Source organism: Cloeon dipterum, chromosome X, assembly GCF_949628265.1.
Source record: "Cloeon dipterum chromosome X, ieCloDipt1.1, whole genome shotgun sequence".
In the NCBI taxonomy this organism is placed as follows: domain Eukaryota; kingdom Metazoa; phylum Arthropoda; class Insecta; order Ephemeroptera; family Baetidae; genus Cloeon; species Cloeon dipterum.
The window spans coordinates 2,853,712-2,881,667 of NC_088790.1; the positions used below are offsets into that span (position 1 = coordinate 2,853,712).

Consider the following 27,956-nt stretch of genomic DNA (forward strand, 5'->3'; position numbering starts at 1 on the left):
AAATCACAATTTAAAATATTCACTTTGTGACAAGGGTGGTGAATAGGGGTTAAGGGCTAGCACCCCCAAAACTATTCAGCTTGCTAGGGAAGTCAAGCCAAGTCGAACGGTGTTCAGTTTTTGCATTTCTAACCCTTAGAACCCGCGATTTGGCGCTCACAACATTTGCAAAAATCGAAAAAATTGAGTTTTTCAAAAATGAAGCTAGAAACCACCTTGAAAATTTTACACAAGTTCACTCGTACCTTATAACCATTTTTAATGGGCATTACGGATTTTTAAAATTTTCAAAATCCCAAAAAACACTCGGAATTTTTCGAAAATGAGCCTTGGTGACCTTTGACCTTGACCGATGACCTCAAATTTGGTGTTTATTAGATCGGGCTTGACGAGAGAAGCTCAACGAACACCTTAATTTCTCAAAGTAATTTATTGCATTCTCAAAATTCGCCAAAAATGTCCCGTAAAACCCGTAAAATTATGATTTTTTTGGATAATTATCTTTTACTAAATTCGTAAGATTATTTTGACACCCGTAATATGCAAAGAGTTTTAGACAGGAAGGACAATTTCCGTCCAGAACAAATTTATTTTGCAAAAACAAAAATCTGATTAATTACATTTATCTGAAATGAGTAGAATGATTAATTTTGTTTGTGTTTACTCCACTTGTTCCTTCCAATCAGTACATGATTAAAAATCCAAACCAGATTATCTGCATGCTCGCGCGGATTGAGAATTTCAAACCAAATCAGCGCTCAGTCGCAGTTCGTTCGCTTGGTACCCATGCACCCCAAATGACACTGGTCTCGCACGCACGAACAGTAGGGACGCTGGAGGATTTGACGTTGGTCGGCGACGGCGGCGTGCCCTTTTCGGACGGTCGCGAGTGCGTCAACTGCGGCGCCATTTCGACGCCGCTGTGGCGGCGCGACGCGACCGGCCACTACCTGTGCAACGCGTGCGGGCTGTACCACAAGATGAACGGGATGAACCGGCCGCTGGTGAAGCAGCCCCGGCGCAACGTAAGTGGTAGCCTTAGTCTCTAATGCGCCCCACTGTAACGAAGCATTAAGACTTTGGCTGCATGCTCGCAGCAGCTGATCCGAGCCAGGAGTTCGAGTGAACGCGGCCGGCGCCAGCCAATGTGCTCAATGATCTCTTTATGCTTGGTTACAGTTGAGGGCGCCGATTACTCCCCCGTTGGCTACCCCATTTACGGGCTCCCACCTGCCAGAGCTACTGAGAAGTCGGCAAATTCTTCCACTACTTCCAACAGGCGGTTGGTAGGTTTCAAAAACCTCCGCTTCACTATCCGTTTAGAGCAGAACTCTTCACCTTTGCTCTCCGTTTTGTGTTTTGATCAGAATTTCCTGTGCGCCGTCTCTCTTCTGTAATAATTGTCCAACAGGACATTCGTTCCGCTCTGACATGCAAAATTAATTAGAAAATATATTTTTTTTAAATTAGTAATTTTTATCCGATCGTGATGGAATTTGGTATGCACACTCTCCTTGGTGAGACGAATCCATCCATGTGTAATTTTTAAAATTCTAACTTAATCCTGAATTTTTAAAACATCTCTATAGTTTGTGAATTTGGAAAAGTTGATTCGCATCATCAAGGGGAGTTTATAAACCAAAAATTGGATATTTAAATGCATGTAAAAGCGAAACGATGTTGTGCTTCTCCGCTATGTGTCTCGTGGCCGAAAAGCCGTTCTCGAATCTAACAAAAGGACTGAAATGTGTGTGTTACTTTGCTTTTTGCTTACTTTTTCAAAATAATTGAGCAACAGCTTTGCTTATTTTATTTTCCGCCTTGAGACACACGCTGCTCTTTTCTGTTTGCACTCTCTGTTGTTTAGTAAGCATAACAAAGCCAGCATTAGAAACCTTCCAACCGCTCTGTAGATTGCAATTTTCACATTTTTCAAGTTCCAAATTAGTAGGATTGAACGCAGTTTTACTCAAGTGTCAATCACACGCCCAGTGTTTTTTTATTTTGCGTTTTGTCATGTACACAGTATACTATATATATATTATTTTCCTAAAACCTGCTGCAACCACTTAACGCGAGTTTGAAAACGTTTGGGAATTTGCAGTCGGCGTCAAGAAGGACCGGGCTGAGCTGCTCGAATTGCTCAACTTCTAGTACATCCCTGTGGCGACGCAACGCCAGCGGGGATCCTGTGTGCAACGCATGTGGTCTCTATTACAAGCTGCACGGCGTCAGCAGACCTCTAACCATGAAGAAGGACAACATTCAGGTAAAAACTAGTCGCTCTCTTTCCCACTCGCCGGGCGATCGGCTAATTTTTGGCGTGCCACTCTTTTCAGACCAGGAAGCGAAAACCAAAGACCGGTGCCACCAAGTCATCGTCGCACCACGCTGACCAATCAAAACTCGACACCTCGGCAGGTAAACCTCAGATGACACTTCCCTGCTTTTTTAAAAGCAAATAAGACACGCATTTCCAGGGAATGCATAAAAATAGCGAGATTACGTTGTTTGTCATGGCCAAAATTGACCAACAAAACAATTGAGAAGATCCCGAATTTCCAAAAAAATTTAATTTTGAACTAACCATTTTGTAGGTGGAATCTTTAAAATCTGGAATGGTGCCTTCACAAGATTTTAGAATTAATAATCAAAATAACGGAAATTTCGTTTTACAGTTTTTTTTTTTTAAAATGTCTACACGCCCAAATCTCAGCTTCTAATGGTCAGATTTTCAAAATCCAAACACCGCTAGACTCGTATTGACCTCCCCTAGATAGTCAAATGAGTTTAAGGGTGCCAACCCTTCAACCCCCTTTTTGAACCCTTAAAACGTAATAATATATTAAAAAATTGTATGGTTTGTATGGTTTGCATCACAATGTGCAACGAGATTTGGTTTTAATAACCTCGAAAACGCTTCAGTGCATCTTGGAAGGTCAAGACGAGTAAAATGGTATGCAATTTTTGTATTTGTGACCAATAGAACCCGAGATTTAGTTGAAACGCTGATTTTTATTACGTTGGCCTACCAACGAAAAATACATTTTTCACCAAATCTCGGTTTCTCAGCATCAGAATTGCAAAAATTGAACACCATTCGACTCGTCATAACCTCCCATAGATATCCAAAGCAATAAACCCCTTTTCAACCCCATCAAAAATGAAATTTTCGCACAATGCTAGTAATTGGGCGTGAAAACAGTTTAAATAAATGGCTCAAATCCAACCACCCTTAAAATAAAAGTGCTTAGACCTACCCGAGATTGTTTTTTAATCATGAAATTCTCAAAACTCGCAACATTTTTCGCATTTAAAACTTGACAAAAAGATAAAAATGATCTAAATTGAATTTTAACCCCTCTAAAATCATTTCCGTACCATGTGATTATCTATTTAAAATGTTTTCTGATTGAAATCCCGTTGAAAAGTAACCTGCTTTAAATTGATGAACGCTATATTTTATTCCACAATTTTTAATCAAGTCTATCCGAGCGAAATAAATCGTGATAAGGAGACAATTATTGCTGCTCACCACCTGATTGGCATGCAAACTTTGGAGCCGATTTTCTCAGAAATTTAAACCTCTTATCTATTTCCCAATTTTTAGAAGATAAAAAATAATTTTTAAAATTTCGCAAAAATTAATGCACATTCTGGAATTGCGATTTTGTTATTTAGGCTTGATTTGCATTTGACGTGAGCAAATTTTAATTTAGAAAAAAATGAAAACGAGAAAAATACATTTTCAGATAAAAAAACGAAGCAACTCATCACAATTTCCGAGCTTTTCAACAAAGCACCCCTTCAGAACTCAGAATTAGGCAAATTGCTCAGCAGGCATGAAGCGTCGGTTGCATATGATCTTCTCGCTAAAACTGGTCTGCTTCTCTTTTTATCTCAACTCTGAAAAGAATTTGCAAAAATTAAATTTTGCTTACTCATTAAAACGAAATATTGTCATTTTACCTTGCGAGATGGAAATAAAATAAACTGAATTCCTCCACTTTCGCAGACTGTTCGTACCGGAGACCCAGCAGCAAAGCAGCCGCCGCGGCCGCGGTGGCCTCGTCCGTGCTGAGCAACTACTCTATGTCGACGGCCTCAGGACTGCTGCAGAACTCGCAGGCCATCAACAGTCTGCTGTCGAGGCAGTGGCAGACCACCGAGTTCTCGCCCTTCGCCGCCGTCAACCACCACTCGCCCTCGTCAGGCTTCCAGCAGCCGTCGCCCATTTCGCCAGCCAACTCGGACCACATGAGCGACGCCACGCACGGCAGCGACCTTTTCCTGCAGAGGGCCCCGGTCCAGGACCAGTCCGAGGTCTAACAGCTCCTGTTGATCATTCAGAATGGAAATTTTTGTTTGAGTTATAATAAAAAAAACACGGGGATTTTCACTAGTCTGCAGAGAGGAAATGTCGCGGGTCGGAGGACAAAATTTGCAACACGAATCAAAGTGCATTAAAAAATTACTCTTGCGGGATTTAAGGGACACTTTTTGAAAATTTGTAAATTACGGTGAATTTAAGATCAGGGTAAAAAAATCAAAATTGTCAATTTTAATTTTGAATTTAAATTTTGGAATTTTTAAAATGTTGTTCCATGACATTTTTGATATTGAGTAAAAATATCAGAGTGGTGTTTTCTTATGTTTTCGAGAAATTCCACATCAAAACTAAAAAAAAAGAAATTTATCGAATTTTTCAAATTTCCCTTTTTTTTGCAACTCCAACTCTCTGGTTCTAACCATCAGAATTGCAACAACTACCCACCAATCAACTCATCTTGACCTTCCCTAGATAGCTGATAGGTTTTGAGGGTGATCAACCCTCATCCCCCTCCTACCCCATTCACTGAAATAACGAGAAAAATTGATCTTTTTGCACTTTTAGCAAATTTATTCATCGATCAAAACCCTCTTAAATTAAAAAAATCTATCCCAAATCCAATTGGCCATCTAGGGGAGATTTAGAAGAGTTGAACGATGTTCAGTTTTTGCAATTCTGATGGTTAGAACCCGAGATTTAGCGATTGGAATATTGACAAAAATCGAAGGTTTTATTTTTGAAAATATTGCCTTCGCCAAATCTCGGGTTTTAACTGTCAGAACTGCAAAAACTACCCACCATTAGACTCGTTTCAACCTCCCCTAATCAGCTGAATGGTTTAGGGGTTTTCAGGGTGCTTTACCCCAACCCCTAAATTAGTATACATTATCAACCACCATATAGACGTAAAAAACTTATATAACACTGGGATTGTTTTAAAATTGAATTCAAATATAAATAGTTTTAACTTTTAAAACAAGATAATCTCGATAGATTTTAAGACATTTTCAAATGTTTTCAAGCGCATTTTCGCTATTTAAATTAGAGGAGAGGGCTGAAATTGGTGGGGGATAAGCATCAGTAAACCCTTTAGCTAGTCAGGGGAGGTTGAAACGAGTTTAACAGTGGTTAGTTTTTGCAATTCTGATGGTTAGAACCCGAGATTTTGAAGTGCAAAATAATACAAAATTGTGTTTTGTCAAGTTTTGAAGTGGAATTTCTCTAAAATAAAATTTAAAGGCACTCTTTTTTTAAATTACGCCTCAAAGTTGTCCAAGATTGTCGCGTAGAACCCGTTCAAAAAATACTCCAAAACATATCAATGCAAATTTTGTTCTCCTCCCGGTGTCATTTCGTCTAGAAGACAATCAAAGTAATAATGTGCTGCGAAAGGACAGGACAGGAGTCGATTTCCTTGTAGCACAATTCCTGAATGAGTGAATTTATTGTAAATAGTGTTTGCGTTGAATTGGCGGATCTCTGCTTGAAAAGAAGAAAATTAATTGTTACCATTTAATTGTTGAACCATTTCACCAAATCGGGCTTGAAAACCTTTCCAGCTTTGACTCGTCTGCATTTTGTTGATTTAGAAGAAAACGTGTGTGTATAATCCAAAGAAAAGAGAGTGGTAGTGTTGTTTACTGTCACGAAAGAACGATCGAGATTCATCATAGATTTTAACTATTAATTTATTTTAGGTAAAAATGGTTTTTATCTGTTGGAAATTACATTTAAATCGCGCAAGGCTGAAAGTGTCCAAAGTTTATCCTCCTCGCAGAAAATCACGTGTGTGGCAGGCATTGCATCTCGTGTCAAGGTGTTCAATTATATGAAAAGTGTAAAAAAGAACAATTTCCTGATCAACTACTCTCATTTTAATTTGTGAATGATATTTTGTAAATGATGTGCAATTTTAAATCTCATTTTAAAATAAAAATCGTTTTCGAAAATAAAACGGACGAAAATTTTTTTATTCTGGACGCAGCGATAACTCTCGGGACGCTTTTTTTTGTTTCAAGCCAGCCGACTTGGCAAACAAGCCGGCTTTTCTGAGCCCACTGATAAGGCGGCGGCTGGGTGATTGACTGATCATCGCTCTGCGCTGTACTTTTGTGTCCAGGTGTACTTTTATATATTTGGAATGTTGAAATATGTGAGTGATATCGCTTGATATTATTAAGAGCGAGGAACATGAAAACGTAAACGAAGGAGGGCATAAAGGTAGGATGGCTGCTGCCGCCTCGCTAGCTCTTGTGTACACGCCATTTATCAGTTGTAACTATGGCAACGGGCGATAAGGATATCTCGCGGTGACACATCTCTAAATATTACTGCCTGCCTAGGTAAAGTATAAAACGGCTACAGAGTATAATTTTATATTTTATCCAACCCATCATTTCGAATTAAATTTATATAATTTTTATTAAATAAAATTAATGATGCGCGTGGTCTAAATAATTTCGACCAATTAAAACAGAAAATTGTTTACCGAAAGTGACAAACGCACCTTAACCTACTTAGCTGTTGTTCGAAGCTTTTTAAAAATTTGAAAACAATTTCGAGAATAATTGGTGTGAGTGAAAAGTAAGCGTCGCGGAGGATCGAGCCCCCGGGCGGAGGATGGAGAGCGCGAGAGCCGGCGCTGCGGCGGCGGTGTCAGCGCCGCTCCCCCGGCAGTCGGCTCGCGAGGCAGGTATAGAGAAAAGCGTCTCGACTCACCCACCCGCACGACACCTTGGCTGCGTTTGCGGGCCCCTCCGGGACCGGATCTGGGCCGTGGATAGCGGCGGCGGGCGCAAAATGGCAGGTTCCCAGCGTGATTGTGTGTGTGGCTGGTAGTTGTGCGGCGGCAGCCAAATGTTCTTCTTTGTACGCAGATAGCTGTGTTTGTGTCTTATCTGCTATGACCTCCTATCTTTTATCTATATACTCCTATACTGAGACTATATCTTATTCATAATATAGATAAATTTTACTTTTTTAAATGTGCAATTTATGATTACAAAGCCGCGCGCGCGCTGGTATTTTTATCATATCGTGCCGAGCGCGCGCCGCGAATTCGCCACTTTTCGCCGCGCTGCCACCGGCGATTCCAATGTTATCTGCGCGCCGAACGCCACCTTCTGATTATTGCTCCTCCACTGATTTTCGAATTTTTATTAGCCCCCGATTTGATAATCACGAGATAGCCAACCGTTACTTTCGAAGTTTAACCACAAAATTGTCTAATCTAACTTCGATACAGAGCGTTAGAATCTTTCCACGCCGCGATGCGTGTTTACATTTTGCTATCTACGCCTCTTCATGTCACCTCATCATTGGTACAATGTAGTGTAATGACTGCCACAATTATAAAAAGAACAAGATTCTTCGCAGGGGGCCATTACAAAACATGAAGCACTAATTCAAACCGTAAAAACACTTTTTCATAATTTATTCTCACGCTCGTATCAAAAATTGTTAAAAGCCCAGCTCCCGTATGGCTTTTTGTGTTATCGCAGAGACACAATTAATTTGACAAAGTGCTTTATTCGCCTTTTGGGGGCAAGGTCTCTCTGAAATACCTACTGCCTCTTAGTCTTTCTTCAACAGCCTCTCAAAGTTTCTTTATCTCGCGGCGATTTAGAAATCGCGATCGTGTGCCGAATGGCATAAATCATGATAAAAAGTACGCGTTGTCAATCAAGCAAACAGGCTTGTTGAATTTGATTAGCCATCTTTGGTGACGAATTCGGGCGTCTTGTCCAAATGATATCACCTCCGACGTCAAACGACTGTTTCAAGAGGACAGCAAATAATTCGAAATTGGTCAAACACACATTTTATTTTTAGACAGAGCCAAATTAGGTTAGAAAACAAAATATCGCTCTTTAAAACGTGAAAAATCGTTCAAAATATAAAAAATCGTTATTTCGGCGTTTTTTTTAATTTTAAAGAGAACGAGAGTGGTTCTCGGATTGGTCAGATCGAGACAACAGCACCACAGTGACCTGCCATGGCGCTACTGTCTCGATCTAAACCTCTCTCTTCTCTGATTGGTCGCTGGCGTTCACGTTCAAATAAAAAACCGACAAAATAACGGTTTTTACGTTTTTGGACAATTTTAATCACAAAATTTATTCTGAAGGACAAATACTTTAAAATTCTCGTCTTGATACGTCACCTGTGGAAGGATTCAGGGAAATTCGGCTTGTTGCTGATTGATTTTCTGTTGTGAGCATGCCTGGCCTGGCCAAAAGGCACACGCAATTATTTTATTGGGCGCTGGAATAGTAATGATTGGAGAGGGGTGGCCTGGCTGGCGGCTGTGCGCGTCCCACAAAGCGAGGAGGCGCGGATCATATTGATAATCACAGTCTGGTCTTGAAGATGAGAAAGTGAGGTGAGTTATTGAGAGTGCCAAGATAATAGCAGATAATGCCGATCACCAATAGTAGGTGCCACCTCGTTGGATAAAGAGCCCCTCACCATTGTGAGTATCGAGCTTAACTTTTCACACGCGCCACCGAATTATTATCGCCAGACAAAATTTGCTCTATAATCTTGCTATAAAAAGCAGATGAATTGCGGATGGGATCTTGTGATTGCATTCTTTTTTAAAAACTTTAAAATTGTTGGTTTGAATTGTGAAATAAATCAAGATTTTACAATTACAAATTCGATACCTGGATTTTCTAGGTTGTTTGTACCTGGTGATGCCGGTACAAACTATATAATTTGTTCTTTTAACACGGGTGGCGTACTGGAGAAGCATGAGCTGTTACGAAATTTTGGTTTTGAATGAAACACTATTTTTTGTTCACGAAATTATTCGATTTGTTTAAACAGCATTGAGCACCCAACTTCTCGAAAACATTTTCACTCTTGATCAATAACTATTAATACATCGTTAGCATTGTTCCAAAATTGGTATGAATATGGAAATTCCAAATTTATCTGATGACTCACATCAGCCCCTGCGAGGTAGTCTCTTTGAACACTTTCGTGGCGCGCAGGTTGCATACCACGTACACACAAACGCTTCTGTGCTCATTTTCTTTATCTCCTCAAAAGAAGCAATAATTTAATTTCGCCGAGACACTTTGTGCATCGGCACAATAAATATTTAATAATTTATATAACTCGGTGACACCGTGCTATCACACACGAGTCCCCTGGAGACAAGCTTCCTTTGCGGACACTTGGCAATTTGAGCACGTGCGCGACTTATCGTAATTATATCTGACGCAGTTTTTGGCGCTAAATTTTATCAACTAACTCCAAAACAATCTCACTCTGATGACTTCATGTTATGCCGAGGTCTTTCTGGGGAAAAAAATATTTTTTATGACGATCTCTCTCACCTCGAGCAAGTGCTCCAATAAAAGTTATTTGCTCTGGCGGCGCGGTCGTAAGAAGGTAAACGCGAGTGGCGAAAAATGAGGTAAAAACAACAAGGATGCGCCAGGGAAAGTACCTATGGAGAGAGGAAATAAACTGAAACTCGCGCACACTTGGTCGTCACCGTGCGCGTTTGTGTGTTACTTCCACATTTTTCTTGTCGTATTGTATAACATCCTGCGTCTCGTCTGTTTGACTTTATGGAAAAAGGTGCGTCGACGCCCAGAGCGTCCGCCACACTCCTCGTGTGCGTCACATTCTGACGACGGCGCTCTCTGAATGAGCCCTGAACCGCTCCACGCTTTTCAAATCCCGTAACAATTCGAACAGAAAAAAAATGTGGCAGCAACGACTGAAAATTCACATATCCGTTTGGCTGTGCTGGTGAGCCAAAACGCCAAATCCGATAAATTATTGTTAACCTTGTGTTTCAGATGGAGCAGATCAAAAACCTGGAAGCGCCTTACCCTCAGCCGGAGCAGGAGAAGCAGAGTGCCGAGTTCGCCAACGAAAAGCTGGAAGAGTCCCCGATGCCGGAGGCGGCCGCCCCCGCCGCCGCCGAGGGGTGGGTCGAGCAGACGCCGCAGGACGAGGACCAAAAGGCCATCGCGTGCTTGCTGGACCAGCCGCAGACCGGAAACGACGCCAAAGGGGTGTACGAAGACCAGACGCAAGAGCAGCACACGGTGTTGCTGGTCGAGGAGGCGAAGGAGGCCACTCCGCCGCCCTCCCAGGCCGAACTGCAGACTCTCGAGGTGCCGGGGGACGCGATCTTGGAGGCCAGTGCCAACCATCACCACCAGCAGTCGCCCGAGTATCACTCACAGCACCGGGGGGTCGGACACAAACTCATGCCCAGTTTGCTGCCTTATGAGGAAATCAAATATCAAGAAGAAGGTAATACACATTTTACTCGGAATATTTTAAGAGGATTGATGCTGGGAATGCACGGTACATTAAAAATTCAAATTTTCGCACGGAGACCCTAGGGGCGGCCATTATGCGCGGCTCAGTCGGGGGAATTTCTTGCTGGGATGGTGAGAACCTACCCAAAACGCACCATTTAAAGGAATTAAAATCAGTCTAATTTATTTAAAAAATATATGGCGTGCATGAATCCTCTTTAATGGCTGTCGAGAGTGTAGACAGCACTAAAACTCAATAAATCTAGAGCTGCACGAGGCTCACAGTCCGCATTCCGGGGCAGCGATGATGAACACGACTTACGCAACACTGGAGCCGGTGCACGTGCAAAATCACCAGTACTCCGCTTCGCCGCCTCATCAGTATCCGAGTGCGCAGTATTTTCAGTGCTACCCTAAAAACGAGGCCATTTTCATCAAGAACAATCCGACCCTTGGATCGGCGACGGCAACGCAAAAAATTTTGCACCCCTACGATCCATCCCTGTCATACGAGGATCCGCAATATGCGAATTACAGCAGGTAAATTCCACACAAAAACCGGATTCAATAATGGATTTTCTTTTTGGGGTGTTTGGTAATGAATGCATCAGAAAACAACATTGGGAAAAATTAAAATCTTTTTCTAGTAGCTTTACAAATGAATTTGTACAGCAACACACTTCCTCTAAAAAACAAAATGAAATTCCTGTTTTGCTACTGACGGAATTTCAATTATTCAACCAACGAGTATACTGTATGTTATTTAAATTACGAAAATCGTAGTTTCATGGTAAATGAATAAGTCATTTCTTAAGTGCTTTCATTTGAATGAAAATTGAAGAAATTTTCAAATGAATGAGATTACGTATTTTCATCATTTGTTTCGTAATACATATTTATGCATACATATTTAGACATTTTGACCAGATTCAGATTCACCAAAGTCGTGCTGAGAAAAAGAGTTAAATTTAATTGGTAAACCCTCATTGGCATGCGGGAGAAGTTCAATGTTGAACCCTAAAATGTTATGTTGAAATTCCAGAAAAATTTTCCAAACGGTTGTTGTTTCTAGGTGAGATAATTTAAATTTTCCGTTTCAAAAATTTAGTTCATGCAATGCTGAACAATTTGTGATCATTGACCGAGATCACAAACGCGTGATTTTAAATTTAAAAACAAAAAAATCATGAAATATCGAAGGACTGAAATTTTTTCAAAGTTTGAAAATGCTAAAATGTGCCCAATTTAACGGAGAACATCATATCAAAAAATCGTGACACAGTTTTTTAACTCTGAAATTATATGTAATAATTTTTTACAGATTTCGATCAGATTTGATGCCATCAAGATTAATCATAATACTAATTAAGATTTTTATTGGTTGGGGGTTGGAATTCATCCCTTGCCTTCAGAGATAAAATTTATTTTGCTCGAAAAATGACCTTTTTAGTTGTAACGCGCGTGTCTAAGGGAATTTCAATTCAAATCTGGACATATTTTTGCTGCACAACCACCGTTTAATCAAGAAAATATAAAAATTTAAAATTTTTAGGTCTGCCGTTTTAACCACCGCCGAGTACTACTACCCAGCATCCAACAGTGCGAGCGGCCTAGTCGAGTATTCGACGTCGTCGGCGTCGTACTCGCACCACCACCAGCCGTTGACCCTTCCGGTCGACACGAGCGTCGAGTTGCGTTCGCCTGGCGACTCCATCACCTACGGCACCCTGGGTCAGCAACTCACCCCACCCACCTCGCACCCTCAGCCGTGGCCACTGCACGATGAAATCTATGACGCAAGTGAGAATCATTTCCATTCATATTAAAAAAAAATAACGAAAAAAGTCTTGTGACAGTTGGAGAACAACAAATAAATATATTTGTCTCTATTGACGGTTTCAAAAAATACTTAACGTCACGTTTTTTAAGCATTTAGAGCTTTTTAGTAACGACTTTAATAATGCAATGTGACGTTAAATTTCATCAAAACTAGCTGTACTTATTTTTGTTCTCTCTAGAGTTTAGAATTAAATTATTTTTTTGGAAAATAGTAGAGATTTTTAGACGGTTTCTGAGCCACTTGAAAAGTTGCACTTGAAAGGGAAATTTCTGAGCAATAATCAATAACGAGGTACAAAAAAATCGTAAAAAGTTTCATTTTTACGGGTTTTACGGTACATTTTTGCCGATATTTTTGAATGCAAAAATTCTCATTTTGAGAAGTTAAGGTGTGCGTTGAACTCCTCTCGTCAAGAACGATCGAATGAACACCAAATTTGAGGTCATCGGTCAAGGTCAAAGGTCACCAAGGGTCATTTTTAAAAATTTCCTGATGATTTTTAGCTTTTTAAAATTTCAAAAATCCGAGACACTCTTCAAAAGTGGTCATAGGGTACGTGTGAGCTAAATTAAAAAATTTCAAGGTTGCGTTCGGCTTCGTTTTCGAGAAATTAAATTTTTAATCTGGAAAAACTCGAATTTTTAAATGTTGTGAGCGCTAAATCTCGGGTTCTAAAGGTCAGAAATACAAAAATTGCCCACCATTCAACTTGGATTGACCTCCCCTGGAGAGCTGAATAGTTTTTGGGGTGCTCACCTCTCCCCCCTGAGCTCCTATTGACCACAAAATCATCCACCGAGATAAAAAAGTGAAAAAAATAAATCGTCCCGTGTTTTACATATGGAATTACAAATTTGACTCATCCGTATTTACTTCCTGTTGCTCAGACACGGAGGGAAACAAGGAATGCGTGAACTGCGGCGCGAGCAACACGCCGCTGTGGCGGAGGGACGACACCGGCCACTACCTGTGCAACGCGTGCGGCCTGTATACCAAGATGAACGGCATGAACAGACCGCCCGCCCGGCAGCAGCAAAAGAAGTCGGGGGTAGGTTTTGCCCGAAATTCTGACCACGCCATCTCACCGGGTCTTTTCAGCTCCCCTCGTCGGCCGGCAGACGCACTGGCGTGACCTGCGCCAACTGCCAGACGACCACGACTACCCTGTGGCGGCGCAACAACAACGGCGAGCCCGTCTGCAACGCGTGCGGCCTTTACTTCAAGCTGCACAACGTCAACCGGCCGCTCAGCATGAAGAAGGACGGCATCCAGACGCGAAAGCGCAAACCAAAGAGCCAGAGCAGCTGCTCCAACGGCACCAAAGCTGAAAACCACGGCTGTAAGTATTTTGCAATTAAGAGTTAATTCTAAAAATAAAAAAACATTTAACAAAAACAGTTTCAAAATAATGAGTTTTTTGTAATGATATAATGATAATGTAAATTACATTATACAAAACTGCAGTTTAATTTTCTGTTAAAACATGTTAATTTTCTTTTAACCATGACCTGAATCAAATCCCAAATTAAAATCCAAATTTATTGAAATACGAGGCAAGGGACACAAATTGTTCTATTTGGAGCTCCAAATCTCGGATTTTAATTGTCAGAATTGCAAAAACTGCATACCGTTAGACTCGTCTAGACCTCCCCTAGCTAGCCAAAGGGTTTGGGGGGTGATCTACCCTCATCTCCTTCCACCCCATGCATTGCAATAACTAGAAAAATCACATCGCTCTGCTCTTTCAGTAAACTTATTCACTGAGCAAATCCCTCTTAAACTAAAAAAATCTACCATACGTTCCATTGGCTATCTAAGGGAGGTTGAGACGAGTCGAATGGTGTGCAGTTTTTGCAATTTTGACAGTTATAACCCGAGAGTTAGCGATAGGAATGTTAGCAAAAATCGAGAATACTATTTTTGATAATATTGGGGTTTTAGGGTGATAAACTCACTTCCACCCCATGAATTGCAGTAATGATAAACACAATCATATAGGGATAAAATTTTTATTTTTCAATTCAATTCTGTTTATTTCTCCATAACAAGTACAACATGATATCACAAAAATTCACATTATTGGAGAAATTTAGGCATTTGTAGTATTAGCGATCAACTCGCTGAAACTCATGACTAAAATAAAAGCAAAAGTTACTTTTACCTCAATCACTCGCCATACTACAGCCTATACTACACGTTTACACAACATTTAATATCACATGAATTGTACAATATTTTGGAAACTGGGACACCGGACACAATTTAATGGCGGACGGGAAGGAATTCCATTGTTTCACGATGCGGAATGAGAACGAGTGCACTCCGAGATCAGTGCGTGCGCGTGGAGGAATCAGTCGGTGCTCGCCATCCGCGTTTCTCATTGTTCTGCCCACTATTATGCGTTCCATAGCGTCCATGTCAGTTTCACCGTTGAGACATTTTCCTACAGAAAGTCATGTCATTGTGGCTGAGCTGCTGGTGGACCGTCAGCAGCTCATTTCTCGCTTTTTCGGAAACATGCCGCCCATGCACGAACCGAAGGGCCCGATTTTGCATTCTCTCAAATTTATGGACGTTGCACTACTGGGTGGACGGGTGCCACGCGGGGGTGCCGTAGAACATGAGCGGCTTGACCATCGTCAGGTAGGCCAGCCACTTGACGCGTGGGGTGCAGTCGTAGAGGTTGCGCGCCGCGAACGAGAGCACTTTGGCCGCTTTGCCGCGCGCGATGTCTGTGTGCTTGTTCCACCACAAGTTACTGCTCACGTGCACGCCGAGGATGCGCTCGGTTTCGTTGTACTCAAGCACTGCGCCGCCGACGGTGTAAGGGGTGTGCAACGCGTTTTTAGCCCTTGTCACGTCTACTTTTATTTCCACAAACTCAAAGACAGTTCTCACGTGGTGGGCATCAAGCCAAGCGCTGTCGCAAACGCATTTTGCTCGTCCATTTCACCAACACTGGGTGGCGGCGTCAAATCTAGAGAACTGTCTGGAATGGAAACTTTTGGTACACAGTTCCTTGATTCAATGTGCAAGTTGAGAGAAGAGACACAAGGAAAAGTCACGTTGCACGTGGCATTGGCACACTTGAACTTTGGGACTGAAGGGTCCTGGCTGCGCATCTGCTCGCAATTAAATTGAGCTATCATCGGAAATTTCGGGTTGGAAAACTCAATTTCAAAGAAAACATGTCTGTTGTGGAATAGTTCATTTTCCACTTTGATTAAATTCTCGAAGGCGAGCTGTCCAAACGGTAGGGATTCCTGTATGCGCCGGCTGCGCCTCACGTGGTTGGCGTTATGCGCTTCAAGAGAAGCCTTTTCTATTTCTGAAGCGACTGCAGAATAAAAGTGATGCTCTGGGCTAGCGCGGGAAACAATGTATTTTTTCTTTTCTGGCCGAGGAGGCACGGGCATCTCGGCCTGCTTTTCCGGTGTGTGGGCAATCTCGATGTGGCGCCGGCAGTCACAACTCGTCGCAAATGGCACTCCACAAAAATTGCAAGCCGGGGCAGCTTTCATTCTGCAACAAAATTTACTTCTTAGAAATTAACATGATTTTACAAATTTGTAATGTTTCTTCATGTTATCGGTAGCCCAAAAATATTTCGATAGATGTACGTATCTCGCGCTGAGCTGTGCCAGCTGGTTTCTATTGGGTCACGTGACGGGTCACGCTGCGTCCGTCACCGGTCAAAAAGTCGAAAAAGGTTTCTTATCCCTTAACCTAATATACAGAGTCATATGGATTAGTGGACCGACGCGCGTTGTCCCTGCGCGGATCTAGATTTTTTCCCATGTTAAATGAGTTTTCTTTCAAAGGACAATTACTGAAGCCATACTTCTTCTCAGTTGGTGTCAAACGAAAGTTCTCGAGTTGATCTACGTGTATTTTCGCGAGAGTATTAAGCAGGGCTGGACTGGTATCGAAAAATTCATCGGGGCATTCTTAATTTTGGTGGCCCACGAGACTGTAGTGGCCCACCCCCCCTCCACCCGGGGTCCGCAAAAGCAAAAAACCCGGACTTTTCCGGAAAAATCCAATACATTGCAAAAGCTGTTTTTTCTGAAAATTTGCGCATTTTTCCAAAACAAATGATTGGTTATTGCAAATACAAAAATGAGATCTTAACAAATCAGTAGAAATAATATAATAATATATGCCACTGGTTTCATCAAAGACTAAAAATTCTAACACTAGTAGAATTTTTACAAATTTTTGGGCGCTTTTTGCGTGAAATGTGACCTTTTCGGGGTTAAATTTAGAAAAATTAATGCGAAAAAACCCAAAACTGGCGTTTTTTCAGTTGGTTTTATGCGCAAAATACATGTGGTGCTTTTTTGCATTGCACCCCTGGATACGACTCCAATTATGGTATGTTTTTGCAATTCTGATGGTTAAAAAGAACCCAAAATTTGGGGTTGCAAAAATAATGAAATTTGAAAATGCAATTTTTACGAGTTTTGAAGTGGAAAAAAATATCACCAAGAAATTATTTGCATAGATCGCCCTTCTCATGGAACATCTTTTAAACGCATTTTCTTAATTTTAAAATCGTCTCCAAAAATACAATATTTTTTTTTAAGTTAGATAAATGTAAAAATATTCCTATTTCGGAAAAACATTATATGCGTGAATCTGCGGAGAAAACAGAAAATTGCAACATAGTGGGGTTTTCTCAGGGTCGCTAAAACTGCAATTTTCCATAAAAACAAACAGCATCGCTAAAAACTTTATTATTAGGGTTGGAAAACTTAGTTTGTTTTTTAACTTAACTTGTTTTTTTTACAAAATAGTCGTCTATATTTTGACGCTTTTTGCCCTCAAAAAGACAGTTTTTTAGACTTTTTCTGGTGATTTAGACTGTTTGAAGACTATTTTGAGGAGGCGGATTTCTGGTGCCAATTTCATGCATTTTCAATATTTTTTCAGTTTTTCTTTCAATCATTCAGAATTCATATAGGCTAAACAATTCAAGCAGGAAAATGCACTGATACAATGAATTTGAATTATTTTTTGTCAGATTTTGCCTGTGATGCGCAGAAACCTACTGCGCATGCGTGCGATGCGCATAAACCCACCGCGCATGCGTGCGATGCGCAGAAACCCACCGCGCATGCAGAAACCTACTGCGCATGCGTGCAATGCCTACAAACATATTGCGCAGCCTTAGATTATCGCTTTTAGGCTTATCAATCAAAAGAACATGGTTAAATTTCAACAACTTCTTTTCCCGCCAATTCCGCAATTTTAAATCACCGTTTGTTGTATGCGCAGAATGTTTTAAAGCGGTAACAGCATGCGCAGTGGAAGGTTACATGATCTGCGCAAAGGCTCTAATTGTACTCAATGCGCATGAATATCATGTGTAGAAACCTACTGCGCATGCGTGTAATACGCACACACCTACTGCGCAGCCTTAGATGATCGCTTTTAGGATTATCGATTGAAAGAGCATATTAAATTTAAATGACTGTTCTTTCCCCGCTAATTCCGAAATTTCAAATCACCATTTGTTGTATGCGTAGAACGTTTCAAAACAGTAAAAGCATGCGCAGAGGAAGCTTCAATGATCTGCGCAACTTAAAGGCTCTAATTGTACTCAGTGCGCATGTATATCATGCGCAAAAACCTACTGCGCATGCGTATTATGCGCGCTAACCTCTCCTTACTATAGTTATGCCACCGAACCTGCGGCTTCCACGCAGTCCGTGGCAGCGCTGTGGTCGGGCGTGGGGTAGCGTTAGCAACCATCAACCCCTGCTAGTCTCTTTTTAGTTGTGTTGGTGCGGGCACTTGGCGAGTCGTGAGTCGAAAATGACGAAATTTAATTTTCTATGGACGCGAGAAAGCTCAAAATCAGTTTCCAGACTGACGTTGTTCTTGCGTGTGCAGTGAAAAGTGAAACAGCAAAGATGGCAATCTTGGTCCAGTGGCGAAACAAATAGTAAATTAATTTCCTAATTCCAAGAGAAAGTGAAAAAAATCAAGTTTTTTCAAACTGGAAATAAAAATGGAACATATATGGTTCGTAATTAGTCTCAAAATAATCCTAGATAAATTTCGCGTCGATTACCGATTGGGTTTTTAAAGATATTTGCCCTGGTCCAGAGATGTGGCTGGCACAAGCTGAAATGCGGGCGGGGAAAAACGCTAAATACCATCACTTGCCTTTTTTATAATGAAAATCCCACAAAATGATCTTCATTCAAAACCTAGCTGAGTTGGCTAGGCGGCAATTCCGGAAAAAAACCTCGGGTCATGGTAAAATAATTTTTTGATAATTTATTTTTCCTAAAATTGAAGCTTTGAAAATTCGTAGTAATTCGAAAAATGGTCCAATTTTGAAATACTGCACACGAGCGGACGTGTCTCATCATGGGGCATCGATTGATGTAAATATCACCGCCAGCTGGCCCATAGGGCCCCGCATGGGCCCCAAAAACCAAAATTAGAGAATGTCATTTACCGCGTTTTTTCACATTTAAAAATTCATACCTCGGCTCTTAGAGGTCTTACAGTATAAAAAAGTAATGTATTTTGTACTCGTGATAAAATTCTTCATACGTTGGGCAACATTGCTACCCCCACCCCCGCCCGCGCTCCCACCACCCCCAAAAATCCATGCAACAAAGTGTCATTTTCTTCTTATTTTTTTCTTAAAATTTTCAATGTATCGGAGGGCGATTTTAACTGTCTAACACTTCATTTGGCACCGAGAGACGTTGATTGGCTGGATTTCAAGCCAAAATTCACTTTTTTGGTGATAATTTGTACAAAGGAAGATAGGGAAGCGATTTTTTATCGGGCCTCTGCGAAACAATAAATTCCAACATGAAACCAGGCCCATCGACACCTTTCGGTGCCAAATGAATGGAAAATTGAAAATGAAATGAAGAAAAATTACCCTCCTCTTTCTAGGAGAATTAAAAAAAATCCAATAAAAAAATTGATTTTGTTACGCAGATTTTGGGGACTTCTAGGGCCGAGGGGACGTACTGGGGCTGCGTTTCGGCCCATTCGACGCAAAATTGCAGCACGAGTCTAACGAACTTTGAATTTTTACTCTGCGACCGGAAGGAGCCGAGTTATTAATTTTTAAAAGCTGAAAAACGTATTTTTGATATTTCATAATTTTTATTTTTGGGGCCCAGACCAGGCCCATGATTGTTGCAACAGTAAATGACCCTTAATTAGGCGCGTCCTCTTGTGTGCAGTTGTTTAAAGTCAGGCCGTTTTTCGAATTACTGCGATTTTTCAAATGTCCGATTTTTCAAAAAGCTACAATCGTTCACAACTTTCCACATAATATTTCCTCAAATGAAGCAATAAGATTGAAAATTTTACTGCTCCATTGCACACGCTGACTCGACGCTGGTCTGCAAACCGATTTTGAGCTTTTTCAAAGCTTTTTCGCCCATAGAAGAATTAAATTTGAATTTTTTTCGGTTTTTTGCATCGGCGAGATTTTGGTTTAATTTTTTTACAATTCAACAGGTTGATAAATTCAAAGTCACGAGGTCTCAAACGACAGGTCTCGGCAAGACCTGTAGCACCTGCCTTACCCTGACGACCCTTCTCAGGGTAACCCACCCTGAGATCGGTCCGAATGTCACTTTTGTCGATTTTTCCTATTTCCAACGCGTTATTGGCATTTCGCTTTTTTAAAAATAATTGCGTAACAATTAGAAATAAACGTGAAGTTACCGCCTGTAGTTTTCCCAAATTTTGGATAAATTTATTAAAAAAAACCAGGCTCTGTATAAATATTTTAAGCATGTTTTTGTGAGAGGTCTTTCGAGCGGACATTTCCGTGTGCGTGTGCGCCCGCCGCATTTACCCTCCGTCTCGCAGGGAGAGCGAGAGTCGCTTTGGAGCAACAAACCAATAACTCAATTGAATTTTTAAATTCGTTCGCTAAAATACAGTTGGTAGACTGAGACTGGTGGCGTGAATTTTTATTCATCTCAAGAACCCAAGCCTTTGAGTGGTTGAATAATAAATTATTAATTCCGTCCAAATAAAGTGCAGAGTGAAATAACTAGGAAGAAGTTGGGATATTTTTATAAAAAAAAATCAATATTACGTTATTTAATTATCAATAAACGTTTCACAGAGCCAAAGCAGGAGCCTTGCATTTTATTTTTTGGTAGATAAAAATAGTGCGGCAATTTTCTATCCTACAAAAAAGTTTCTATGCACCTTCGTTGTCTCTTTCTTCGAAAATGCTATACAAATGGATATTGTGTCGCTGTGCAGATTTAACATGCCTTAGCAGCAGGGGCGAGCTCACTGACCAGCGTAACAATAAAAGCACAGCAGTGGCTCTTTTGATCCTCACCCAAGGCCGAAGAGGGGTAGCATATAATGTTTTCCGCTCTTGAAAGTTCGACACAGCACTATGTACATGCTTGTGTTTCAATCGACGGATTAAAAGTTCGAAACTAAATAACTAAACGCATGATGCAAAACGTTGCGTCACAAAAATTTAATTTTAACTATTTTTTCCACGCCGCACCGTAATAATAAATTTGAAAAATAACTCTAATAGTGGCTTGTCAAAACAGTAATCTCGGGACATTCATCAATTATGCGCATTTGTGACACATTTCTTTCTTCTTCTCTATTCATTTTAGAGTGAAAAGAAAAGAAAACAGGCGTTTTTGGCCTCCTGACCCCAAGGCTACTCGTGACAAAAAAGAATCCGAGAGAGAAGCGTAATAAATATTTCGCAGCCCCGCGCTCTGCTGGATCGTTACGTTTTTTTTCTCACTATTCTTTCTTCCTATTCCTTACCATCGCTCAGTTGCAGGCGAGCCAAACAGAAAATTTATTCCGTTGCACGAATTAAAATATAGAAAGGTTCGCTGAGTGAAATGTCTTAAAACAATCTAACCACGTCAAAATTACTGCTGACATACAAATCGTTTAAATATAAAAAGAAAAAATAATTCTAATCAGAATTTCCAGCAAATCAGCGTTGATCCCTCATTTAAATTTAATTAAACTGCCTGCATTTTATTTACTGTTTTTAAAATTATAATAAATCGACACTGACCTGCCTTACTCTTACACGCGCAGAGGTTGCTTTCCTGCTTCGTCGACTGGAGACTGGCCTGGCAAAACAACTAACTTGGATCAGCAGCAGCAACCAGCTTCCTCTGCCACATTTTTAGTGTGGAGCAAGTGCATTCCCCTTCCACTCTGCTATTCCATTCATAGAGCTGGGAGGTTGCCTCTATCTCTCCTCGCCTATATAGGCTGGGTATCTCCCGGAAGATTCCCAAACTTGCAGTGCAGTGGTTTTTTGCGGTATTTACCAGTTTTGTGCGGTTTTTTGCACCTCATGGTAAAAGTATTGAATAAATGCCCTATATGGAGAGGAAACGGGTTTTTGGTTATGATTATTAACCTTTATTACTTTAATAATACTTTTTACTTTATAAATTCTTTTGACATTCATTGTTACTTTTTGTTGACTCATGTGTTTTTGAGTTTTTTTGGACATTTTAAATGTAATTTTTCATGGGCACCAAAAATGCGGGAGAAACTAGCTGCAAAAAACCACAAAAAACGCAAAAAACCGGGTCCGCAAAAAACCGCTTTTAATACTCATGCCCAGCCCTGCACCTCGCTGTCATATACAAACATAGTAGGACTCGTATTAAATGAGCCAGAAAAGGCATAATTTCCTTTAAACTTTTTAAAAACTAATTAATGTATGAAAAATAATTTTGGAGTCTGAACTGGAAAACACCATGCATACAATAAATTTTTAGAATTCCACATTTTTCAGGCAAGGTAATTTTACAATAATTGAAACACATTAAAATGCAATAAAGCACACATTAAGAATAAAGTATCATGAAAATAATCATCTTAAAACAACAACAACAAATTAAGAACAAATTATTCAGCTTACCCCGTAGTTCGGGTCTAATAGGAAATAGTTTTATGGAATTTTCTCGCACCAAATCTAATCCTAGCCGGAGAGAGAATATTGTGTAGCGACTGCGCTTTGGTGCGAGGCTTAAGGTGCAGTGGGGGAGAAGGTGCAGTAAGGGTGCACTGCTTGTCGCACACCTTCGTACTGCCACCTGGCGATACAGGTTAAACGCAAAACTAGTAGGACAGTGGTGGCGAGAAGGCGCCACAATTTTAAAAAATTTCTTAATTTTCACACTTCAGGGTTGGACTCTGAAGGTCGCAATTTACCTCAAATGGTTTCATTTACTATGATTGTATTACTAGGACAAGGAAAAATAATTTTACTGCCATCAATTTCAGGTTTTCAAATTTCAAAATTATATTACAATATAAATTTTGCAATTTTCTGCCTGTTTTTTGTTGTGTTGGTGCGAACACTTGCCAAAAAACCGTTGGGTCATCAAAATATATTTTTTTGGATTTTTTTTAGTTTATACCGTGTATACAAAAGTTAAAGTTTTAAAAATTCATAACAATTCGAAGAATGGTCCAACTTTGGAAAACCTAGCTCACACGAGCGGACGTGTCTCAGAATGGGGCATCGACTGGTGTAGAAATCACCGCCGGCCGGCCCACAGGACAACGTAATTTTCTGAAATTTCAGACTCTTTCGGAGCGAAAATTTACTATTTTCGGGTTAAATTCGGAAAAATGCGGAAAAACCCAAAACTGGTGGGTTTTCCAACCGTTTTTTTTTGCGCAAAAAACCAGTGGTGCATTTCTGCGCATTGCAAAATTGGCAAACCCTGTCAGAGTTGCGTGAGTTTCGCTGCTCTGGCTGGATATGAGCAGATGTCTCTGCTGTCACCAAAAACTATGTAGCTTTTCTTCCTACATAAAATAAGAGGGACCTTTTTTGGACGCAAATCCCTCGGTTATTTTATTTCCCGCGGTCATGGTTTTGACTTATGTTGTAGATTAACATATTAGACCAATTTAGGCTTTGGTGGCTTCTGTAATTATTCCGACACAGAGCCGCTAACGAAAACTAATTTAACATGGTACATGGTAAAAGATAGGGCTGTGGCAGCAGGGCCAACTCGCGTTGGTCAGCTGCTCTCAACAATTTGTCAGCAGGGGAACTGGAAAAACTATTAAACTTAAAGAGTGTGCTCATATGCTTACGTCAATAAGGGTCAAAGGGTGACGACGGGTTGAACTGAGGAACGGGCGGATGCCGAGCTGGTGTGCTGCTATATATCCCGTCCCGTACACAAGTATATAGGATTCGTTTTCGGGAATAGAGATAGAGAGGAGCTTGTTGAGAGGATAATTCGTCCCTCCCCTCTCCTGACTTTTTGGGGGTAGGGGAATTTGATTATTAGGCGCGAAATCTTAAATTTCAGGTTAAAGGCCCTTTGCGTTATTGGAAAACTTGTAACGGGAACAGCTGATATGAAAATCAAAGTATTTGTAAACAAACAGCTATTTGTCGTGACGAGTTAGCTTACAACGTGCGTGGTTTAATAAAACTTAAAAAATGTAACTGTTGTCAGATTATAAAATATTTATAATGATAAAAATCGCGTCGCTTTTGCTTTTTTTAGCAAAGTTATTCACTGAATCTAAACTTTCTTAAATTAAAGAATTTACCCCAAATTCCATTAGCTATATAGGGGAGGTTGAGACAAGTTGAACGGTTGTGCAGTTTTTTCAATTCACGAGTTGCATAAGCCGCCAACAGATGGCGCCACCGTATACGTTTTCATATAATTAATTTTAAGGCACTTCCGCTTTCCGCTGTGATTTCAGACTCAATCCTGCCACACTGCACACTGTGTATTCTTCTCTTAATATGCTTTCTTTTGACGTGCTGAAAACTTAAATCGGTGAAGCCGCATTTGTCTTAGAAACGTCGGAAAAGATTTTAATACTTCAAAAAATAGGTTTTCACGATTCAACGGCGATTGGCTTAACCGATTTAAGTTTTCAGCACGTCAAAAAAGCATATTAAGAGAAGAATGCACAGTGATACAGGATTGAGTCTGAAATGCAGTGGAATAGTATACCTTAAAACTATATTTTTAATTAAGTTTACGAGGGCGCCATCTGTTGGCGGCTTCAAACACTTAGGGTTTATACAACTGGTCATTAATAAAAATCACCACTAATCAATGACCTATAATTATGTCACAAATTCTAATAATTTTGCAAGTTCAATTCAGGAGACTTAAACGCGTGACAATTGATATTCATATCCATGCCACACAGATTACCAGCAGCTTCAGAGCACGATGGACGCGGCAGGCAGCAGTACTAGTCGCGTGTTGATGGCTGTTGAAATGCAAGACACGCGGGAGAACGTGCACAGCCACATTAACATGTACAACATGGCCCCGACTGGCGAGCTCGTGGACATGCAGGCGCTGTCCCGGTCGCCGTCGCAGAGCCTCACAGCGCCGACGTCGCCTATCCTACCCTCAAGTACCATCCTCAGTCGCCACATAGCCAAGTAAGCAGACCGTGGCAATATAGATATTAATTTATATTATTGTTAATTTTTATAAATAAAATTGTTTGAAAGTTTTCTGATTTTTATATTTATTTTTACTTATTTTCTTACAGATAAAAGTCATGCGAACGTTAACTGCGTTCACAATAAATGATATCAAGAAACAATTCATTTCTTTATTCAGGGTTCACAGTCGATAAGTTCCCCTGCAGTCGAACATTATAATAACCAGAATAATATAAAAAACTTGGGTGCAATTCGTAGGGATGTGTTGCGCAAGATTAATCGATTATTTCAATAAAAAAAACTCATTTAGTTCATAGCCTCCCCGCTTCATGCAAAATCGATTTAAGAGAGTTTAACGTTAGGCAAATAAGGACGTAATTCGCGAGAATTTTTAAATGTGGGCGTGGTTTTCCAGGAAAATTTAAATAAGAAGGCGTTTCCATTTAAAAACCTCAGGAACTTTGTCGGGAACGTGTTGCAAAAGCGCGGGAAAATCGTAGAATTTTTTATCAAGATTTTCAGCCAATATACAGCAGAAATAATCGAAAATAACGCTAGGAAAAAAAATCGTTTAGCACATCCCTAGCAATTCGTTAAATATACAAGTTTAATAACATTTTTACGGAAGAATTTCTATCTCTAATTGTAAAACGCTAATTTACGAGTGGGTAATTATTGTTTTTTTTTCGTTTAGTGTTCCCCCGTTGGAGCCGATCGCGCAGCAGATGCGTCCCTGCGACGAGCAAGGCACCGTGGTGAACCACTCGGATGAGGACCACAACGCCATGTCTCTGATCATGAACGCGATTTGTCAGCAACAAGGAAGCCGCGCAACCCGCAATTGACGTCGTTGACTTGTCACACAACATCACACTCGCTTTCACAACAACTGTCGTCTGCTCCGCTTACAATCAGGGATCACATTTCGTTGATTATACATATAATATACATACACGTACACTTATATTTATTAAGTGAGTTAAAAGCTAAACAATAGTATTACACACATCCCTGGCTCAAAACATTTCTTGCCCTAACTTAGACAATTCATTCACAATTCAAACATTGTGATCTAAATGCGAAAGGATGAGAAATTCGGGTCATGACATAAGTGTATTGTAGGATGAAAACTAGTTACAATAGTTTAATTGAGTATTGCGCTTCTTATTTACATTGTATTCCAGAGAGAGACTTACTTTTCAAGGTAGTATTATATAGTAATCGTTTTGTTGCGTAATTTTAATTGTATTGGCGTGTTTTGAGTTCTGTTTTGATGTTGATTGGTCTCTTTAAGAAAATGTGTACATTTTGGAGCCAAAGTCAGAGTGGTCAATGATTATTGTGTCCACTTTAAGCAGCACCATATTATATTCCACCTGCGGTGGCTCTGTTTGCTATCTTTTTTCTATATCTTCTTACGACGCCGCGCAAATGCTTTAATATATTTACAGTTAATAGTTGAAGTGAAATACATAAGAGTCGGCTTTTTACATATCATATTTTTGCAGTGCTTAAAATAATAATGTGATGATTTATACAGATGAAAAGTATAAATTAAAACGTAATAATTCATGTATACCTTTCACTACAAATGTAAAATCAGACTTCTGATATAATGAGGGTTGGGAAAGCAAGACTTTAGAGACATTTTCGAAGCCATGATACCGCATTCTAGAATTGAACTGTAGCTTCTAGTCACGCAAACACTTTGATTTGACAAATAATGCTGAATGCCCACGTGGGCGTTTTGCAGGGCGGGTTATCACGAAAGGAGAGAGAGAGAGAGAGAGTGCATTTTAATCCGAAAATTAAGGCCTAAGGTGGGTCTACAGTTGGCCAAGGTCTCGTATTTTGATGAGGGAGCCAGAATTCCAATATTTGACTACTTTTTACAGCCACATTTTTCAGGTTACGAGGGTTTAGAGTAAAGATAATTTGATAAATAATAATTTACAAGGTCCCTAAAATTCGACCTAAGACTTCAAGAAACTTTTGCATATCGAAGGGATTTTTTTAGATATAGGCAATAGGTGCCTCATTTAATGAGAAAAAAATATATACAACGATGGGGCGACATAGATTTTCCGTGTTTTTTAAGAATTCGAATTTGAATTTTAAAAATCCACGTTTTTTGCCCCAAAATTGGACTATTAATGTCATTTACACTGTTTCGCGTATTTTTCGGTCATATTTGCCGAATAACATGAGATTTTAGTTTCAAAATTAAGTTTATTATGGGCTGACAGGGCAACTCTTCCCCAAATCAGCACACATCCATTAAGTATTGAGACAGTTATGTAAGAAACAACATTTGAAAGGGGGTTTAAATCAACCTTCACCCCCCAGTTAGTTATTAAATTTCACTGAACTTATTGACCGTCATTGGTGTCGTTCCCTATGTTTTCCACCCCATAAAATCAAATTTAAAGCCGATTTCACGTTTTTATCAGCTCAACGTAACCTATCTGTAGCTTTTACAGCACTTGATGGTGCATTTCGCATGATTTTTTACTCCAGCACGAGTTGAAACATTTCAATTTTTTCCAAATTTGACAAGATCCCCTGTAGAAATTTTTTTTTTCGGATTAACAGGTGCGCTCTCTTTGTTAAAAAGCTGCTCTTGTGATGTAAAACAGTTTTATAAAATTGTTTTGGGAGCAGCGACAAGATCAGTCTCGATTCCCAACCCTTGGTAAAACAACTAAATATGTCATATACTTTGATCATAAATTATAAAATAAAAATCCTTCTTCACACTCTGCAGGCTTGGTTTTCAATCACAAAAATGTATATTAAATATGTCTAGCTGTTGGCCATGACTTTGCTCATGGTGTAGTTTGGAGCCGAGTTGAGGGAGTAGAGGTGGTGGTGGGGGTGGGGGTGGTGGAAGGCCAGCTCCTGGTGGCCGCCTGCTTTGTGGTGCGAGCTGCTCTGGCTGTAGCCCGAGTCGTGCGGCTCGCTCTTAATGCTGCCGCTCAGCGGAGGCTTCCCTGTGAAATGCGAGTAAACGCGTTAATTCCAAGCACTTTAAGTGGCTGCGTGCAATAAAATTTTATT

General features: G+C 40.3%; 3 protein-coding genes and 1 long non-coding RNA gene across 11 annotated transcripts in view; 2 read left to right on the forward strand and 2 right to left on the reverse strand.

Moving 5' to 3' along the window:
* LOC135946931 (uncharacterized) overlaps positions 1 to 5,290 on the forward strand; it is a 23,732-nt gene extending 18,442 nt beyond the window's left edge. Inside the window, exons 6-10 of one of the 3 annotated variants that reach the window (XM_065495425.1) lie at positions 826 to 1,025; positions 2,105 to 2,269; positions 2,340 to 2,421; positions 3,753 to 3,881; positions 4,016 to 5,290. In XM_065495425.1, coding sequence (XP_065351497.1) covers positions 826 to 1,025; positions 2,105 to 2,269; positions 2,340 to 2,421; positions 3,753 to 3,881; positions 4,016 to 4,329 — 890 coding nt within the window. In that variant the 3' untranslated portion in view covers positions 4,330 to 5,290. Of the gene's footprint in view, positions 1 to 825; positions 1,026 to 1,179; positions 1,287 to 2,104; positions 2,270 to 2,339; positions 2,422 to 3,752; positions 3,882 to 4,015 lie in introns of all 3 variants that reach the window. The other 2 variants (XM_065495426.1, XM_065495427.1) reach the window with 2 other exon arrangements.
* LOC135946937 (uncharacterized) lies at positions 3,684 to 7,206 on the reverse strand. Its single transcript, XR_010575558.1, has 3 exons — positions 7,049 to 7,206; positions 3,970 to 4,335; positions 3,684 to 3,906 (listed from the first exon to the last, which is right to left on the reverse strand). It is a non-coding gene; the product is annotated as an uncharacterized LOC135946937 (long non-coding RNA).
* Positions 6,419 to 27,660, forward strand: LOC135946932 (transcription factor GATA-4-like). 5 transcript variants are annotated; one of them, XM_065495429.1, is made up of 9 exons: positions 8,489 to 8,711; positions 8,764 to 8,801; positions 10,144 to 10,606; positions 10,881 to 11,154; positions 12,167 to 12,414; positions 13,342 to 13,502; positions 13,553 to 13,793; positions 24,653 to 24,893; positions 25,594 to 27,660. In XM_065495429.1, the coding sequence occupies exons 3-9, from the start codon at positions 10,144 to 10,146 to the stop codon at positions 25,742 to 25,744; spliced, it is 1,779 nt and encodes a 592-aa protein (XP_065351501.1). In that variant the 5' UTR covers positions 8,489 to 8,711; positions 8,764 to 8,801; the 3' UTR covers positions 25,745 to 27,660. The 5 variants fall into 5 exon arrangements, with proteins under 5 accessions (XP_065351502.1, XP_065351501.1, XP_065351500.1 ...); XM_065495430.1 differs by lacking the exons at positions 8,489 to 8,711; positions 8,764 to 8,801 and adding an exon at positions 6,419 to 6,672; XM_065495428.1 differs by having other exon boundaries at positions 8,489 to 8,801.
* Positions 26,800 to 27,956, reverse strand: part of LOC135946934 (transcription factor GATA-4-like) — a 29,214-nt gene continuing 28,057 nt past the window's right edge. For both annotated transcript variants that reach the window (XM_065495434.1, XM_065495433.1), the window contains exon 5: positions 26,800 to 27,889. In XM_065495434.1, coding sequence (XP_065351506.1) covers positions 27,702 to 27,889 — 188 coding nt within the window. In that variant the 3' untranslated portion in view covers positions 26,800 to 27,701. The remainder of the gene's footprint in view (positions 27,890 to 27,956) is intronic.